The following is a 16,783-nucleotide window of genomic DNA, read 5'->3' on the forward strand; positions in this document are numbered from 1 at the left end:
AGTATCACCAAACACTCTATGTTCTCAAATCTGGCAGAATTATAAACACAAAAGGCCACATATTGTATAATTCCATTTGTATGAAATGTCCAGAATAGGAACATCCACAGAGACAGAAAGTAGATTAATAGTTGCCAGGCCAGGGGCTGGAGAGCAGAGGGAAAGGGGACTGACACTAAGAGGTAGAGTGTATGGTGACATTTTTGATGAAAATGTTCTAAAATTCAATAGTGGCATGACTACACAATTCAACTTTTAATGAATTTACAAAAAAACCACCGAACTGTACACTTTCCAAGAGTGAATTTTACGGTATGTGAATTATCATTCCAATTAAATTATTATTAAAAAATTAAATTTAGGATGGCTGGGTGGCTCAGATGGTTAAGCCTTCAGCTCAGGTCACGATCCCAGAGTTCCAGGATCGAGTCTCGCATCAGGCTCCCAGCTCCACGAGGAGTCTGCTTCTCCCTCTGACCTTCTCCCCCATCATGGTCACTCTCTCACTCTCTCTCTCATGGAGAAATAAAATCTTAGAAAAAATTTAAGTCAAAAGAATGATCTAACAATTCCTAATGTCAATTTCTACTACAGCAGGCATCACTCAGAGCTTTCCACCTGTTTCGATAGTTTCTTTTTTACCTTGGCAAGGCGGCTCATCTGATCTTCGGAAAGAGTACTGCTTGTTCTGCCAGGAGTTTTTGTGGGTTCTGATCCATCTGCTTCTACATTAGGCCAGACTTTCAAGTCATGCATCCCTTGGCGAAACATGCTAGGTGAAAAGAGAATGTTCAGGGTAGAAGTAAATTAATGCAGTTCATTACAGGACATTTCAGTTCCCAAACAGAGAGAATTTCACAAAGGAATATGCGTATCTCTCTTGCCAACCTTGAAGCCTCCAGTGGGTTGTAAAGCAATTAATTAACTAAAATCCATGTAACACTTTTTTACAAGGTATTCTTTGTTCCTCCACATAGAGCTGTTACAGAAATTCTAAAGGTAGAGTAGAAACAGAAAGTTCAGTGATGGACCACACACTTCATTACTTCAGTGGAGATCCTAGAAAAAAATGAGACTAAATTCCTACCCAATGAAAGAATGTCACATTTATAATGACTGAAACCAAAATTTAAGTAATTTCATAACTCTCTACTTTAAATGACAATTCAGCATAGTAGACTGTAAAGTAAAAATGCTGAGATCTGAATCCCAGCTGTGCCATCTATCATCTATTACCTATGCGACCTTGGGTAAACTATCTAACCTATGTGCCTCAGTTTTCTCATCTATAAAGTAAGATTATAAAGAATATACCTGCATCTTGTTAGAAAAGTTAAACAGATGGGTAGAAGTAAAAAGAACTTAGAATAGTGCCGGCATTAAATGTTAGCTAAATGTTAAATGTTAGCTACTATTTTCTGTTCACTAAGTACAGGCTGATGTCTCTCCTGTCTTCTCTTGCCCAAGAGGTATGTCTTAAACAGAATACGATTACAGATTCACATGAGAAAAAGCTTCCATGTCTACAAATCAGAGATTTAACATACAGTCAAAATTCAGTCTGAACATGGAGATCCTATTTTAAAGTGAAAAATTCTACGACTGTTGATTGTCAAATTTCCTTCAAAAAGCTACCCAGAAGATCTAGAGTAAAGGTTGAGCAAACTTGTAAAGGAGCTTTACATGAACTTTTGAAATACGCTACTGTTTAGTATCTGTTTTTTTATTGGGGGGGGGGTTACAGATGTTCTTCTGTTACTGTGTTCTTTTTTTTTTTTAAGTGTTTTTTTCTTTTAAACAAGACCTTTCAAACAGTATAAATTCTATTCATATCCTCCCAAAATCAAAGAGCAAGCTGCTGACTGCAATGGTAAGAATAAGACTCGAGGTGTGCACAGGTGAGAAGGTAAGTCCATTTTGCACACTCTTGCATTTAATAATTTTTAAAATAAGGTATATGGTAGTTATAGTAATCTATAAGTTTTAACTGTAAAAGATTTACATAAAGTTTATAAACCATTACTATCATGTTCTAATAGAAAATTTCTTTAAGATTTTCCAAAGGTGGGGTGCCTGGGTGGCTCAGTGGGTTAAAGCCTCTGCCTTCGGCTCAGGTCATGATCCCAGGGTCCTGGGATCGAGCCCCGCATCGGGCTCTCTCCTCAGCGGGGAGCCTGCTTTCCCCTCTCTCTCTGCCTGCCTCTCTGCCTACTTGTGATCTCTGTCTCTCAAAAAAAAAAAAAAAAAAAAAAAGATTTTCCAAAGGTAATAAAGAGAATTTTCAGTGATTGTGTAATGTATGTAAGCAATGACACCATGAACAATTACAATGGGAGTGATAAAGTGATCGCTATAAGCTCATGAGCACAATAAGGTTAAGGTACAGCCGTACTTGTTGTAAGATCTCTAAGGCTGGCAAAAATAGGTGCTATCCAGCAACCATATCTGCAAAAGCTTCCAATGGAGGCTCAATAAAAAATGCACTGACTAGTTGTAAAGAATCAAAATTCTCAATATTTATTTATCATATGAAAGATCCAAAAAAAGTTACATTACAAAAAGCCCATATGCAAGCCTTTTACAAAGATCTTTCAACTCAGGGACAGATTCAACATCAAGTAGACCCACTTAGTATCTAGGAAACTCGGTACAGTCAAACAGTAATGCCACTTTTAGATGAATATCCTTAAATGTACCTGGAGAAGCAGAAGGCCTGCCTTCCTTCTCTCTACCTCTGTGTCCCCCAGTGGATACTGTGACTAGCTGAATGTAATTAAATCAAAAATAAGTACATTTGGCAGGAAGTCAGTTTACTAAATGATTTAGGTGCCTTGGGATGGATCTGGAGAGAAGATTTAAGGATATGGGATGTGGAGGGTAGGGGTGATGCCAAGTGACTCAAATAATCAAGTGAACATATTACTTTCTTTTGACACTAATGGAACCTTTGCAGAGTTACACAGCCTCCAAGTGGTAAGCCAGAGGATACTCAGAGTATCATGTCCACTTGGGAAAATAAGCCAAACAGGCAAGACAAAAGAAACAGCATAGGAGGATCTCCTTCAGACTCCAACAGAAGCCCCAGCAGCAGCTGTGGCTGCTGCTCCCACTCCCGGTGCCAAGCCACAACCGCAGCCACTGCCCTGACTTCCAAACTCCTATTTGGAAAAACACCTGCAGGAGAAATCTGCAGCTTGCCTGTGGTTCTTTGCCAATTCAACCCACTGATCAATCCATTCTTTAGCTATTTAGAAATCTCACAAGCTAAACTTCCAAAATGAAGACAATTTAGTTATTCTAGCTGTATCTTAAGAGATCAGTCTTTCAATTATTAATTATACTATACTCCAAAAAGCACTGTTTCACACAGACTAAAGTATAACAAAGAGACATTAGCAAATACAAAACTTGGTAGTCACAAGGTTCCCAATACTATGCTACAACTACTACACACTCTGAAGACCACTTTTTAAAAGCTACTAAGTCCATACCAGGACTATTCAGGGAAAAAGGTGGGGGAGCAAATGGTGTGACATCATTGTTCAAGAAACATCTGAAGAAACTATAGTCTAAAGCACTATTTCCCTAAGTCACAAAAAAACTGTGGTGGCCCATGACATGATTTTCAATAGTTGGTGGAAGAAAATTTGCACAGGCTTCCTGCTCAGGATACCCAGAAGACTGAGGCTTCTTTCTCTCCCTGAACGTCAGGACCAGCCTACAGAGAAGCAGCCATGACCAGCAGTCCAAGCAGACGTGTGCAGCCTGCCGCAGCGCCGAGAACATCCTGACCAGCGGCACAGAGCACCACTACCAGCAGCTGCACACAGAGTCCTGCTGCGTGTGAGGGACTCCTGGGCTCGGAGCCACTGCAACCCACTTCGCACCCTCAAGGAAAAGCCCCAGGACACACAGAGAAAAAGGAGTTCTTTCAAAATTTTATTTGACAGAGACAGAGAAAGATCACAAGTAGACAGAGGCAGAGGGAGGCAGAGAGAGAGAGGGAAGCACGCTCCCTGCTGAGCAGAGTCCCATGTGGGACTCAATCCCAGGATCCTGAGATCATGACCTGAGAGGAAGACAGAGGCTTAACCAGCTGAGCCACCCACCCAGGCGCCCCAAAAAGGAGTTATTTTAATTTCATCAAGTTTCTTATGCTTTTTTCTGAGGTGAAGGTCAGTATAAACATCAGGCTGGAGGGAAGAGGAGTAGGTGATCAAGCTTTTCTGCATTCCTTTGACACTCTTCAAAGTATCCAGAAATCTCTATTAAAATCTGATGTTATCATTTGGCTAACTGAGGACGTACAACCACGTACGAGCTGGACTGATTAACAAAGAAAATGTTGGTAAAAACCTTATCTTTTACCTTCAATTAAGCGACAGTGAGCTAAATATCTGACTAGGCACAAAAAGAACCATTCTAATTAAAGAAGGACTTTCTCTGCAGATATTATGTATTTTGCAAATCAAATACATTTACTATCAATTATATTTCACTGCAGTTTTCTTCCATCGATTTCTAAAACCTAATAACAGTTATTCTCATTGTATTTATTTTATTCTTACCCATCAATGTCAAATAATACTTGCTTCCCATGTGTATTAGGGATATTAAGCTTTTGTTTCAAACTAAATTAAAGTTAAAAAAAAGAAGTGAGCTGGTTCAAATAAAAAACCAAGTATGTAAGAGTATACTTAGTACAGAAATAAGGCAGGAATTCTGAAAGTAGTAAGTCAACAACTCCTATCTGAGAAACCCTGCTCTAAGTGAAGGAATGTCACAGAATCAGTACTACTCTCCAAAATGTTTCATGTTCATCTGACATCTCAGGTGTTCAGGACATGGAGGGACAGCGTGACCTATTGTCCAGTTAAGAGAAAACAGATGACTCTCTAAGATTCAAAGTCTTAATTTACTTAATATCGGAAGAGAGAATTGAAATTTAAGTCCCACTTATTGTTACTACTACATTCATGGAAATATCTGGGGTTTAATTACTTCATAAAGTAGAACAAGTACGACTGATTTATCTTCCAGGCACGTTTCCAGCATGGTCTGGGTGGGAGGTAAAGGAATTTGTCTTTTACTGGAATTCATACAGAAATACAAATAAAGCAAGCAATGGAATAAAGTCAAGAAAGAAACTGTGAAAACAACTGCAAGCCTATGTCCGACAAATACACTACTAAGAAAAGGTTATTGCAGTGTTTTGCAAACTGTGATCCACAGGTCTGCAGAACCACTCAGGATGCTTACTAAAAATGCTGAATCTCGGGCCGCATCACACTCTTAACAAATGTAAAGAGAACACAGGAAGACGCTTATCTAGTTAGCTTACCAGGTGCTTCCTAGTCATAGGTTGATTACTACTGACTTCATGTACTTCTCAAAACCTTGCCAAAAGTCAAGTCAAACTGCATCACAAATGTTAACCTAAGAGTTTGTTTGGCTTTAGGTAGTTCATTTCACTGCACTTCTGTGGAAATTCCAGCTGTCTCACACTTACCGGCTAGTCAGGGTGTCCTGAAACTATATCCTAAGGTCATCTAAAATGCACAAGTGTCCTGAAAGAGGTGCTTTTATGAGGGAACCTGTGGCTGATTATTCCAGAAGGTAAATCACTTATAAAAAAGCCAAGAGGAAAAACCAAGAGGTCTAGCTGGCAACTTCTCAAGAACATTTAACTACTAACTATATAGTAAGAGTAATAAACTGTTGCCCATTTTTCTTCTCTGTGGCAAGCAAAACCCACCCGAATAAAGTAAAAAGGAACAAACACACTGGAAAAGGAACAATACAGATTTAATATCATCTCCAATCTATTGTAACATACTATTTTACTCAAATTATATCTAATGTGTCAGACTATGTCTAAATTTGTTCTTCCATGTATTTCAATAATAAATATCTAATAGTTAAAATGTTAAACTAAAATACCTTCATATTACTAAGCAACCAAGCTATGCTAAAGGAAATTACACCTAGGTTTTATTCACGAGTTGAAGCCTTTCTGACACACCCTATTTCTGGATGGAAAAATTCAATATTACAAAGGTATCAATTTTTTCCTTAATTAACATATATATTTCAATATGATTTCCTAGCAAAATAACAATGAGCTTTTCTATTTGAGGAAATGATAAAATTTATCTAACAAAACAGAATATCCAGGGAAATTATAAAAGGCAGGTAAATAAGGAAGATCATCGCCATCTAGTATTAGAACATTTTATAGTATAATAGTATTCAAAACTAACAGAATAGCGCAGAAATAATAATAGCTAATATATACTAGACATTCATTAAGTTAACTATGTGTCTTCAGTGATTTATCATCATAAACTACTCTATAAGGTAAATACTATTCTTACATCATTTTACCAATGAGGAAACAAGTATAAGGAGATTAAGTAACCTGCCTAAAAATACAGACATTAAAGGAGTCGGGAGGTGAAGCCAGATAACCTAGTTAGACATCCTGCATGCCTAACCACCACCATCTGATAGACTATGCTGTTTCTCTTAGACTTCAGTACTTGATGAATTGAACATATAAGGGTACCATTTCAAAATATTTGGAAACAATGGCTAATTTAATAGTGTTAAGACAAATAACTAGCCATTTGTCAGATTTTTTTTTTTAAGTTGATTCCCAATACATCACTCCTTTGACAGGGAGTGTCTTTCACAAGACTTATTTATTTATTTATTTATTTATTTGAGGGAGAGAGAGAGGGAGAGAGAAAACATGAGTGGGAGGGGTGGAGGGAGAATCTCAGCAGGAGCACAGAGCAAGACGCAGGGTTCTATCTCAGGACCCCAAGATCATGACCTGAGACAAAACCAAGAGTCGGATGCTTAATTGATTGCGCCACCCAAGCAGTCACAAAAATGATTTTAGATGAATCAAATATTTAAAGGTAGAAGACTGAAGTCATAAAATCATACAAAGAAATATTTTTTTTAAATAGAAAAGGACTTTCTAAAACATTAAATTCACAGGCCATAAAAATAAAAGCTGATCAATTCAACATGATAATTGAAGATACATGAATAGCAAAAAAATATATACTAATTCAAAAAAAAGTCACAGGAAACAGTATTTGTAACATGTAACATGCAAAAGGTTAATTTCATTAATGTACAAAGACCCCCTACATATTGATGAGAGAAATAACAACTCAAAAACAAAACAAAACAAAACAAAAATCAGAATTTTATGGCATGTGAATTATATTTCAATTTTTTTTTTTTAAAGATTTTATTTATTTATTTGACAGAGAGAGATCACAAGTAGATGGAGAGGCAGGCAGAGAGAGAGAGAGAGGGAAGCAGGCTTCTTGCTGAGCAGAGAGCCCAATGTGGGACTCGATCCCAGGACCCTGAGATCATGACCTGAGCCGAAGGCAGCGGCTTAACCCACTGAGCCACCCAGGCGCCCCTATATTTCAATTTTTGAAAAAAATGGGAAAGAACATCAAAAAGCAATTCACAGAAACATATACACAAATAGTAAATGAACATATCAAAATATGGTCACATTCATTTACATTTAATAATGTGAAAATTAATTCAGGAGATAAAATTTTCCAACTTCAAAATCGAAAAACACTAGTTAAGTTCAGTAATACCAGATTTAGTTCTCTACCATTTCACCCTGAAAAGAATTAGGGCTCCTTGGGCACAGTCGTTAAGCATCTGCCTTCTGCTCAGGTCACGATCCCAGGGTCCTGGGATCGAGCCCCACATCAGGCTCCCTGCTCCGTGGGAAGCCTGCTTCTCCCTCTCCGACTCCCCCTGCTTTTATTCCCTCTCTCACTGTCTCTGTCAAATAAATAAATAAAATCTTAAAAAAAAAAAAAAAAAAGAATTAGGACTTCTTTCAGAGATTCCAGTTCTGGGGTGGAAAATTGACAAATGAGCCTGAAAGAGCTTGCCCACCAGAAAGCAAAGAAGCTATAAATGACTTCTGGAGTACTATCAAAAAAACATGGAATCAGCTTGAAGGGACTCTTACCAACCAAAAATGGGAGTTTTTGAGCATTATAAAGACTAAAGACAGCAATTAATTGAAACATTCCAGAAATGTTTAAGACTAAAAGTTCATGACAAAATTTAAAAACAAAAGAAAAAAAAAAAATCAAATATCCAAGTTACCAGGACACCAACTCATTCTTAACCTACTTGAGCCACCCAGGCGCCCCCAACTCATTCTTAAAACTGGTAAAGGGGAAAAAAATTAAACAGTCATCTGTCTTTCTTACATGAACTGTATACCAAAGTAACTCAATACTTGATGAATGACCATGTTCTTTAGTGGAAAATTCCAATTAATAAACACAGAAAAGAATAATAGAATTATCACCAATTCTCAGGGCTCCTGGGTGGCTCAGTCAGTTGGTGTCTGCCTTTGTCTTGGATCATGACCTCAGGGTCCTGGGATCAAGCCCCAAGTCAGGTTCCCTGCTCAGCAGAAAGTCTGCTTCTCCCTCTCCCTTTGCCCTTCTCCCACTTGTGCTCTCTCTCTCTCAAATATATAAATAAAATCTTAAAAAAAAAAAAGGAAATCACCAACTCTCTTAAGGTAGTGATCCTTCTGTTCCAAGAGAAAAAATACCCTCCAGGATTACACCTTTTTCCTTTTTTTTTTTTTTCTTACGATTAGCTCCTATTATCTGTAAATTTTTTTTTTTTTAGATTTTATTTACTTATTTGACAGAGAGAGACACAGTGAGAGAGGGAACACAAGCAGGGGGAGTGGAAGAGGGAGACAGTGTTCCCTCTCTCACTGTGTCTCCCTCTCAGCAGGGAGCCCGACATGGGGCTTGATCCCAAGACCCTCAGATCATGACTTGAGCTGAAGGCAGAAGCCTAATGACTGAGCCACCCAGGTGCCCCTATTACCTGTAAATTTTTTAAAAAACCGAGTTGACAACTCTTCTATTACAATCATTATTAGCAAATTTGTGCTTTTTAGCACTGCTTATTGTCCTGTCACTATTTTAAGAAAGCAAAAACCTTCTATTAACAATGAAGTTACAGAATACACCAAATAGCTTCTTCTTCCTAGAAAGATTCTAGTTTCTAATGACTATATTCAAATGCAAATCACAATACCAAACACTAACAGTAGGTTTCTTAACTAATCTATCTGCATATCCCGTAGGAAAATGTGTCAAATTCAGTCTTGAGAACGAAGGAATCATATGTACCAAACAGGTTTTCATTTCCTACAACACAGAGAATCAGACTGGGTATAAACTATTCAAGCTCTCGCAAAAAGAAAAGCTCTCCCAACACTCCTAGAGAGAAGACAAAAATGCTTACCCATATTTTCCAAAGAGTGAAACCGTTGTTCCTCCCACAGGCACTGCCTTCCCTGGTCCATATACATCCCATATTGTGAGGGCCACCTGGGCATTCCTGGGCAGGTCAGGGTACTTTACAGGCAGTTTCAGCCATTCATTCCAGCTATGGGAATAAAGTCAACATAAATATAACACTAAGAAAATAAAATATATATATATGTGTGTGTGTGTGTGTGTATATAAACTTCCTTTTAAATTAACAAACCATATAAGAAGATTTGTCCAGAGAAAATGTCCCAGAACATTAAGTTAATACTACAAAAAAATGTGGCACTTACCTTAATTTTAATGAAGGCAACTTCAAGTTTAAACACAGAACACATGAAAAAAAATCTTGAAAAACCAAGCTCATGAAAATTAACACTGGTAAATTCTTTAATCAAGAAATTCAGGGGCGCCTGGGTGACACAGTCGGCTAAGCAACTACCTTCAGCTCAGGTCATGTATCCTGCATTGAGCCTCCCAAGGTACTGAATAACACACACTGAAGGAACAACAAAATTGTACCACAAAATCTACCAAATAAGAAGAGGCAAGACTTTACATTCAGGACCCACAAGAGTGTTCTGGAAAAATGGGACCTTCATGTTCATTATTTATCTTGCATCTCAACGGTAGTTTGCTAACATACCATGCTCAAAAAATCATGAACTTTAAAAAAGTTAGTTTCATATTTAAAATAATAATAAAAATCTGATCCGAATAGATGACAACAGATGTGTTTTTGTTGTCTGAGAGATTTCATCAAATCTGAGCACCAAACAACAGGTTGGACAATTCAGACTATCTATCCAGAAATGTGCATGTGTTTGGGCCATAGGGTGGTAGAAAATGTAAAGATATTACATCTGTTTTTTGGTTTGGGTCATTTTGTGAATCAGTCTAGCTCCTACAAAAATATGTCAATATACTGAATACAAACATAATTCAAATATAAATCCACTTCTACTTAAATAGTATAATACTAGTATATATAAGACCTTATTCTATCTGAGTAGGTTACTGCTTTAAACTATTGGATCAATGCTTATAGGTCTTAAATCCAATTTTTTTTTTTTTTAATTTTCCTCTTGAATCCCTATCAAATCATACTTGCGACATCTATAAAGAAATGGGAGAATAGTCTGGAACCCACCATATGCAAGACACAACTTACTTCCATCTTGTACTAAATGCTTTGTAGGATGTTCTCACTGGCAAGGCCAGAGGCTTCCCTTCTGCAAAAACTTGACAAGTAACATAAAGGTCAGAGCATGTCTCTTGATACAGTCCTGAAAACTTCAACATTGGGTCTTCTAGAACAGCTTTATAACTCTTCTGTTCTCTCTTCCCTTCCAAACTTCCTCTGGAGGCATAAGAACAATAATGATTAGATGTATTTTTTTAAGCATATACACAACAAATACTAAGAACAGTTTATGGTTGTATCACAAAAACCTTTCGATACCTCAACATTTTCTTGCATATAAAATTAAAACAAACTTTACATCTAATAAAGGTAAAAATAAGTCCCAACATATCTAAGATCATTCCAATCTCCACCAACATATTTCTCTATTTTAGGCTTTTACTTTATTTTAAATCCTCTCAACAACTCTTGATCTACCTTCTAGACATCATCAGCTTTCCAGACCTTAGTTTCCCTTTATTAATTTCAAGCTGAGCACTTACTCATGTATTCATCCAACAAACATTCACTGTACTAGGCACAGAAGACCAAAAATGAAAGATGAGATAAATACAACATTAAAAGAAAATATTAAAACTTCACTTCCACTTATTTTTAACTGAATATTTTTCAATACTCTTTTAATTTCGTTACTGTGTAAATATATTATCTGGTAAGTTCTTTAAATTAAAAAAATACAATGTTATAGATCATAGAAGATATGTACAAGACATTAAAAAGGAGGTAGGAATATTGTTTGGACATCAAGATTATGTCAAATATTGTGCCAGAGATTTTATATATTCTCTCTTTTCACCCTTTTCTCATTTTATAAATAATGAAGCAGACACTCAGCGATCAAACTCATTATTCAAGTTAACAAAATAAGTAAGAGAGCTGGCAAAAGAGGCCTAAGTGGGGGGCCTAGGTGGCTCAGTCAGTTAGGAGTCTGTCTTTGGCTCAGGTCATGATTTCAGGGTCCAGGGATCAAGCCCCATGTCAGGCTCCCTGCTCAGTGGGGAGCCTGCTTCTCTCTCTGCCCCTTCCCCTGCTAGTGCTCTCTCTCTAAAATAAATTTTAAAAATCTATTAAAAAAAAAAAAAAAAAGAGGCCAAAGCCAATGTCCTTCCTACTACAGAAAGGCACACCAAAAAATCTCAGGAGCATGTAAACTTGCTTGGGAGCAAGAGCTTAGTATCCCAGATTGATGTCTGAAATGAGCCCAAACAATATACGAGAAATGAGAGCCAAAAAGGCAGGGAGTCATCCTAGAAGGAAAAAACACCATTTACAGATGAAAATAGAAACAAGAAGGTATGTTTGGGAAACTACAAGTTGTTTGGCATACCTAAAGCATAAAGCTCATGGGGTAAAGAAGCTAAAGATGAGAATAAAAAGTAGGTAGAAGATAAAGCTAGTAGCCACCATATTCACTACAGTGCCTGACACAAAGTGAACATTCAAAAATATGATAAAAAAATTATTTGAAGTGAGAGTAATGTAATCATAGTCGTACTTTTGGCAGGAATGTAAGAACATAATGGAGGAGGGACTGAAAGCGAGGAAATCAGTTAGAAGACTTTCAGTCCGCATTAAAAGGAAAAAGGTAGACTAAGGCCAGGGTTGTGGGATAAAAAAAAAGGTGGCATCAATCAACAATATGAAGGTAGATTCAAGACAATTTGTGAATGATTAAACAGAGAAGGTAAGAGAGGGATGTATGCAGAACTCAGTTTCCTGTCTTAACCAACTTGATTAATTATGCCAACAATCACCAAAATAAATGAGACAATAAAGGAAGATCAGAATCAGAAGAGTAGGCTAATGATATGCTAGTCTCAGACAAGTTGCTTTCAAAGTGCTTTGGCACATCCAAAGTGACCATGTCTTGCAGGCAGTTGTGACATCCAGTTATGGGGCTAGGAAAAGAGACTAAATTGCAACTTGTTAATTAAAACGGTCACAATAAAAAAACTAAAACCCTGGGGAGAATAAACTGAATTAAAGAATTCATTATTCTTTCATTATATGATTCTAAGCTGATACTCCCTGCCCCCAATGATCAACAACGGCAGCCTTAGAGGCTAAAAGATAGTATTAAATTTTGCCAAACTTCTAATTTATGCTTTAACTTTGCCTCAAAATACTGAATGTGTGTCTGTTAATGACAGACCAGTGTTTTTTACTTTTCTTCTTTCCTTCTAGGGTTCAAAGGTATAAAAAAAAAATCATTCCTATGTCCAAAAAAATACTGAGAGGAATGAGACTGAAGGAAAGCCCTTTATCAAATGAGAGCAATGCAGTCCTATATAAGCATGTAGTGCCACATGTTGCAGAAATTTCCTGAAATGGGTCTGTAAATTATTTTACAAAACTATAGTTTGGTTCTTGAAATATTATTTTTACCATCACCACAACATGGATAGTAAAAGATTTGTCAGAGTCTGAAGTAAGTAACTTCTGAAAATAAAAACAGTCCTTCAAAGGTGCACCTGACAGCTGAAAAAATGTATTCACTGCATGTATGAACATAAGACGAATACTGACTAAACATATAATGAATGATATGATTAATAATTTGTGATAGATTTCACATATGAAAACACTTCTTTAAGACTGCCTTAAAATGACATAATTTCCAACTCAGTCCTACCCACCCCCAATCTCGGTTTCATTAATCTCATCCCAAAATATCATGCCCTTGGCCTTTACTTCAACTGTAATGCTCCAAAATCTTCCTGCAAAGCCTTTTCTCCTATCTTCTGGTCCCTCTGCAACTGACACTCTCATCTTCGAGGGACTCCTAACTTCCCTGGCTAAACAATGCCACAATGTCCCAAGATTCAACCTAAGTCTCTAACACCCCCCGTGATGCTAATACTGTATCCATGTACTCATGTTACTCTCAACTACCAGATCTGCCTGTGTCTAATTTCTGTACCCTCCATTCCACCCGCCAGCCCGGTTCTAAAGATCTTCCGACTATTAACGGCAGGAGGACGACTTTACTGAAACTTGATTTCTTAATCTGTAAAACGTAAAAACCCTCAAAAGGTTGCTGTCAGCAGCAAAATGCTTTGAAGAAAGTAAAACACCGTGGAACTTGAGGGCATTTTCCTACTGCTATCCTTGTCCCAGAGACCTAGTGCTCAATCCCTTCACAAGGCTCCCCTCTCTACCTCCGGTTTTCCTCCGCTTCCCTGGCTACAGCCCTCCCAGCCGCCCCCAGGACGGTCTTCAGGCTAATAACCACCTTCTCCTCGCCAACCCACAGGCCCGCATCTCAGCGTTCCGAAGCCCCAGCAATCCCAGTCAGTGTCCCGATTCTCTTACATCTTAAGCTGCACGTTGATGTCCAGGTCACAACTGTAAATGTAGTGAAACTTCTCCGCTTCCCCCATGGCAACCCCTGCAAAAGCAGAACCAACCGCTGGAAGCAAGGCGCTGGAAAGACGCCGGGAGACAACAGGCTAAGCCCCACAACACAGGCGCTTCCGGTTCCGCCTCTCCCACCTGGCGCCACCAATCCCTGCCTGGAGCGCGACCCGGCGCAACGGAACTCCCGCCCAACTTTTCCTTCTGCGCATGTGCAAAAGGAGCCAAACGTATTGCTTAAGGGTAAAATTCCGGAAATACAGCCTATCTAGTTACATTCCAGGCTTCCTGTGTTTTTCTGTCTTAACGGAACTTTTTTTCTTTCTTTTTTTTTCTTTCTTTTTTTTTTTTTTAAGTGGCGCCGTTGTTTGAGCTTTAACTGTTTCTAAAATCAAAAGAAAATTCTACCCAAAGAAATGTTAACAGCCTTCACTGGCTGCAGGTTAAACAGAGAGCAATCACTAGAATTAGAATTTTGCCAAGTTTTATTTCTAGTGGCCTTTCCAAAAACTGCAGATTTAATCACTTATTTGCTATCTCAAGCTAAGATTTCCTCTTTGTACTGTAAAGAGTGGAGAAAGGACTAGACAAAGAGCAGTTTGGCACTACCGATATTTATGCACTTTGGGCAAAGCATTTGGTACTTGTTTACACTGGTAATATTCAGACCCAATGTAGTTTTCAAGACAGCCCTAGTTAGAACTAGAAACATCCAATAAGATCTAGAACTCAGTTTTCTGAATCATCTGAACTCCTAAAATGCTTGTTTTTAATAATATTTAATATTATTTAAACTCATAAACTTCATTTCCAACTAGATTCAATACACTTGGAAGGCAAGAGTAGTGTGTCATTTATTTCTATATCTGTCCCCATTAGTGCTTAATACATTTTTGAATTTAATAATTCCTATTTTTATTTTTGGTGATATTGAATAAAATTCTCCATTCTATATATGTTTATTTTGAGGTGCCACATTGTGACAAGGACATGGCTAGAGTTTGTATAAATTACAGTAATTAAGGGGAAAACCTTTCAAGGAAAGGTTAGAAGGAGTGTAGCTGTTGAAGCTGGAAAGGCAAAACATAGCTCATGCCCAATGTTTTGGCCAAAGTAAGTTCTCAAAAATATTTGTGAAAGTTAAGACTATGGAAAAAACATGATAGTTATCCTCCTGTAACTTTAAAGTTCCCACAAAAAGAGAACAGAATTGATATGTTCTTAAGCATAACTGCTACCAATGGTTGGAATTTATAGGAAAAATAGTATCAGCAAACAATAAAAATTAAACTTTCTAGTCATCAGAGGTGTCAACAGTAAAACAAATAGTTACAAATGCCCTGTCTATGGGATGATTCCAGCAATGAGTGTGAGGTTTGATGTGAAACAGGTTTATCAAAATTGAATAAAATAGTGACAGTTATGAGAAATTAAACCAGGGTCTCTTATACTAAAAAAAATTAAAATAAAATAAAATAGTGACAGTTTGTGAAGGACAAATTCTCTGAACCGGGTGTTGACCTAAATTACTTTTATTATTAGACCTAAGTAAAACTTAGTAAAAAGTAAAACTTAGGTAGGCGCATAGTGGCTCCATTGATTAAACACCTGCCTTTGGCTCTGGTCATGATTTTGGGGTCCTGGGATTAAGCCCCATGTCAGGCTCCCTGTCCAGCAGGGAGTCTGCTTCTCCCTCCCTCCCTGCCTCTCCCCACTGTTCCTGCTCTCTTGTTCTATTTCTCTCAAATAGATACATAAAATCTTTTAAAAAATAAAAATAAAATGATCATTAAAAAGAAGAAAGAAATGATTATATCATGAGGTTAAAATGACATAATTAATTCCTTTTCTTCAGTTTAAAAAAATGCTTTTACAAGTTTTCTATTTACTCAAGGTGTTTTAGAACCTAATTACATGATAGAACAAATAATGTCAGGAAACTTGAAAACTCCTACCTCATAAACCAAGACTCTTGATCTCTTACCAAGTTACAATGTGGGAAATGAGAAAGTCTGCTAAGATCCTGAGGAGGAACCCACAAGACCTGAACAGTTCTATTCAAGAAAGTAATTTTTATCTGCTACAAAATGGTAAAAAAAAAAAATCAAAAGCATGAGGTATTCTGGGAAATAATAAACATGTCTTACATATATAAATATTATCTTACATGAGTAATGTAATATATATTATTACATAATACTTCTATTATGTAATAGAAGAAGCTCTACTTTCTGTGCTACAATTGAGAAAAGAAAACTTGCAGTAGCTGAATGATATCCCTATCAAGAATCTCAGCTATAAAAGAGGAATGGAGTCCTATCTCCTATCCCTAGGAACATTGTTTACAGGGAGCTCTGTGTGTCTTCACCTTTCTCACTAGTAGGAGAGTGATCTCTCGTGTAGACCTTGGAAAGGAGAACTAAAAAACAGTGTGATAAATATCTGATTATTATTTATAGACTTTGAGTCAAGATTTTAAAAGATTTTTGGGGCACCTGGGTGTCTCAGTTGATTGAGTGTCTAACTCTTGGTTTTGGCTTGGTTCATCATCTCTGGGTCATGCGATCAAGCCCCCATGTTGGGCTCTATACTGGATGAGGAGTCTGCTTGAGATTTTCTCTCTCCTTCCCTCTGCTTCTCCCCCCTCATGCTCACTCATGGGGTCTCTCTCTCAAATAAATAAATAAAATCTTTTTAAAAATTTAGAGATTTATTTATTTGAGAGAGAGAGCATGCACAAGCATGGCAGAGGTAGAGGGAGAAGCAGGCTTAGCAGGGAGCCTGATGTGGGGCTTGATCCCAGGAACCCGGGATCATGACGTGAGCCGAAGCCAGATGCTTAAGCGACTGAGCCACATAGGCGCCCTAA

The 16,783-nt window shown here is 37.5% G+C and overlaps 1 protein-coding gene across 1 annotated transcript in view; it reads right to left on the reverse strand.

Annotated features, from left to right (window-relative positions):
• PIK3C3 (phosphatidylinositol 3-kinase catalytic subunit type 3) overlaps window positions 1-14,030 on the reverse strand; it is a 153,870-nt gene extending 139,840 nt beyond the window's left edge. Inside the window, exons 1-4 of the mRNA XM_047697611.1 lie at window positions 13,873-14,030; window positions 10,528-10,716; window positions 9,331-9,474; window positions 643-772 (exon numbers count right to left, since the gene is read on the reverse strand). Of these exons, the coding sequence (XP_047553567.1) occupies window positions 643-772; window positions 9,331-9,474; window positions 10,528-10,716; window positions 13,873-13,940 (531 nt within the window). The 5' untranslated portion in view covers window positions 13,941-14,030. The remainder of the gene's footprint in view (window positions 1-642; window positions 773-9,330; window positions 9,475-10,527; window positions 10,717-13,872) is intronic.
• Window positions 14,031-16,783: the final 2,753 nt, after the last annotated feature.

Source organism: Lutra lutra, chromosome 12 (assembly GCF_902655055.1).
Source record: "Lutra lutra chromosome 12, mLutLut1.2, whole genome shotgun sequence".
NCBI lineage: Eukaryota > Metazoa > Chordata > Mammalia > Carnivora > Mustelidae > Lutra > Lutra lutra.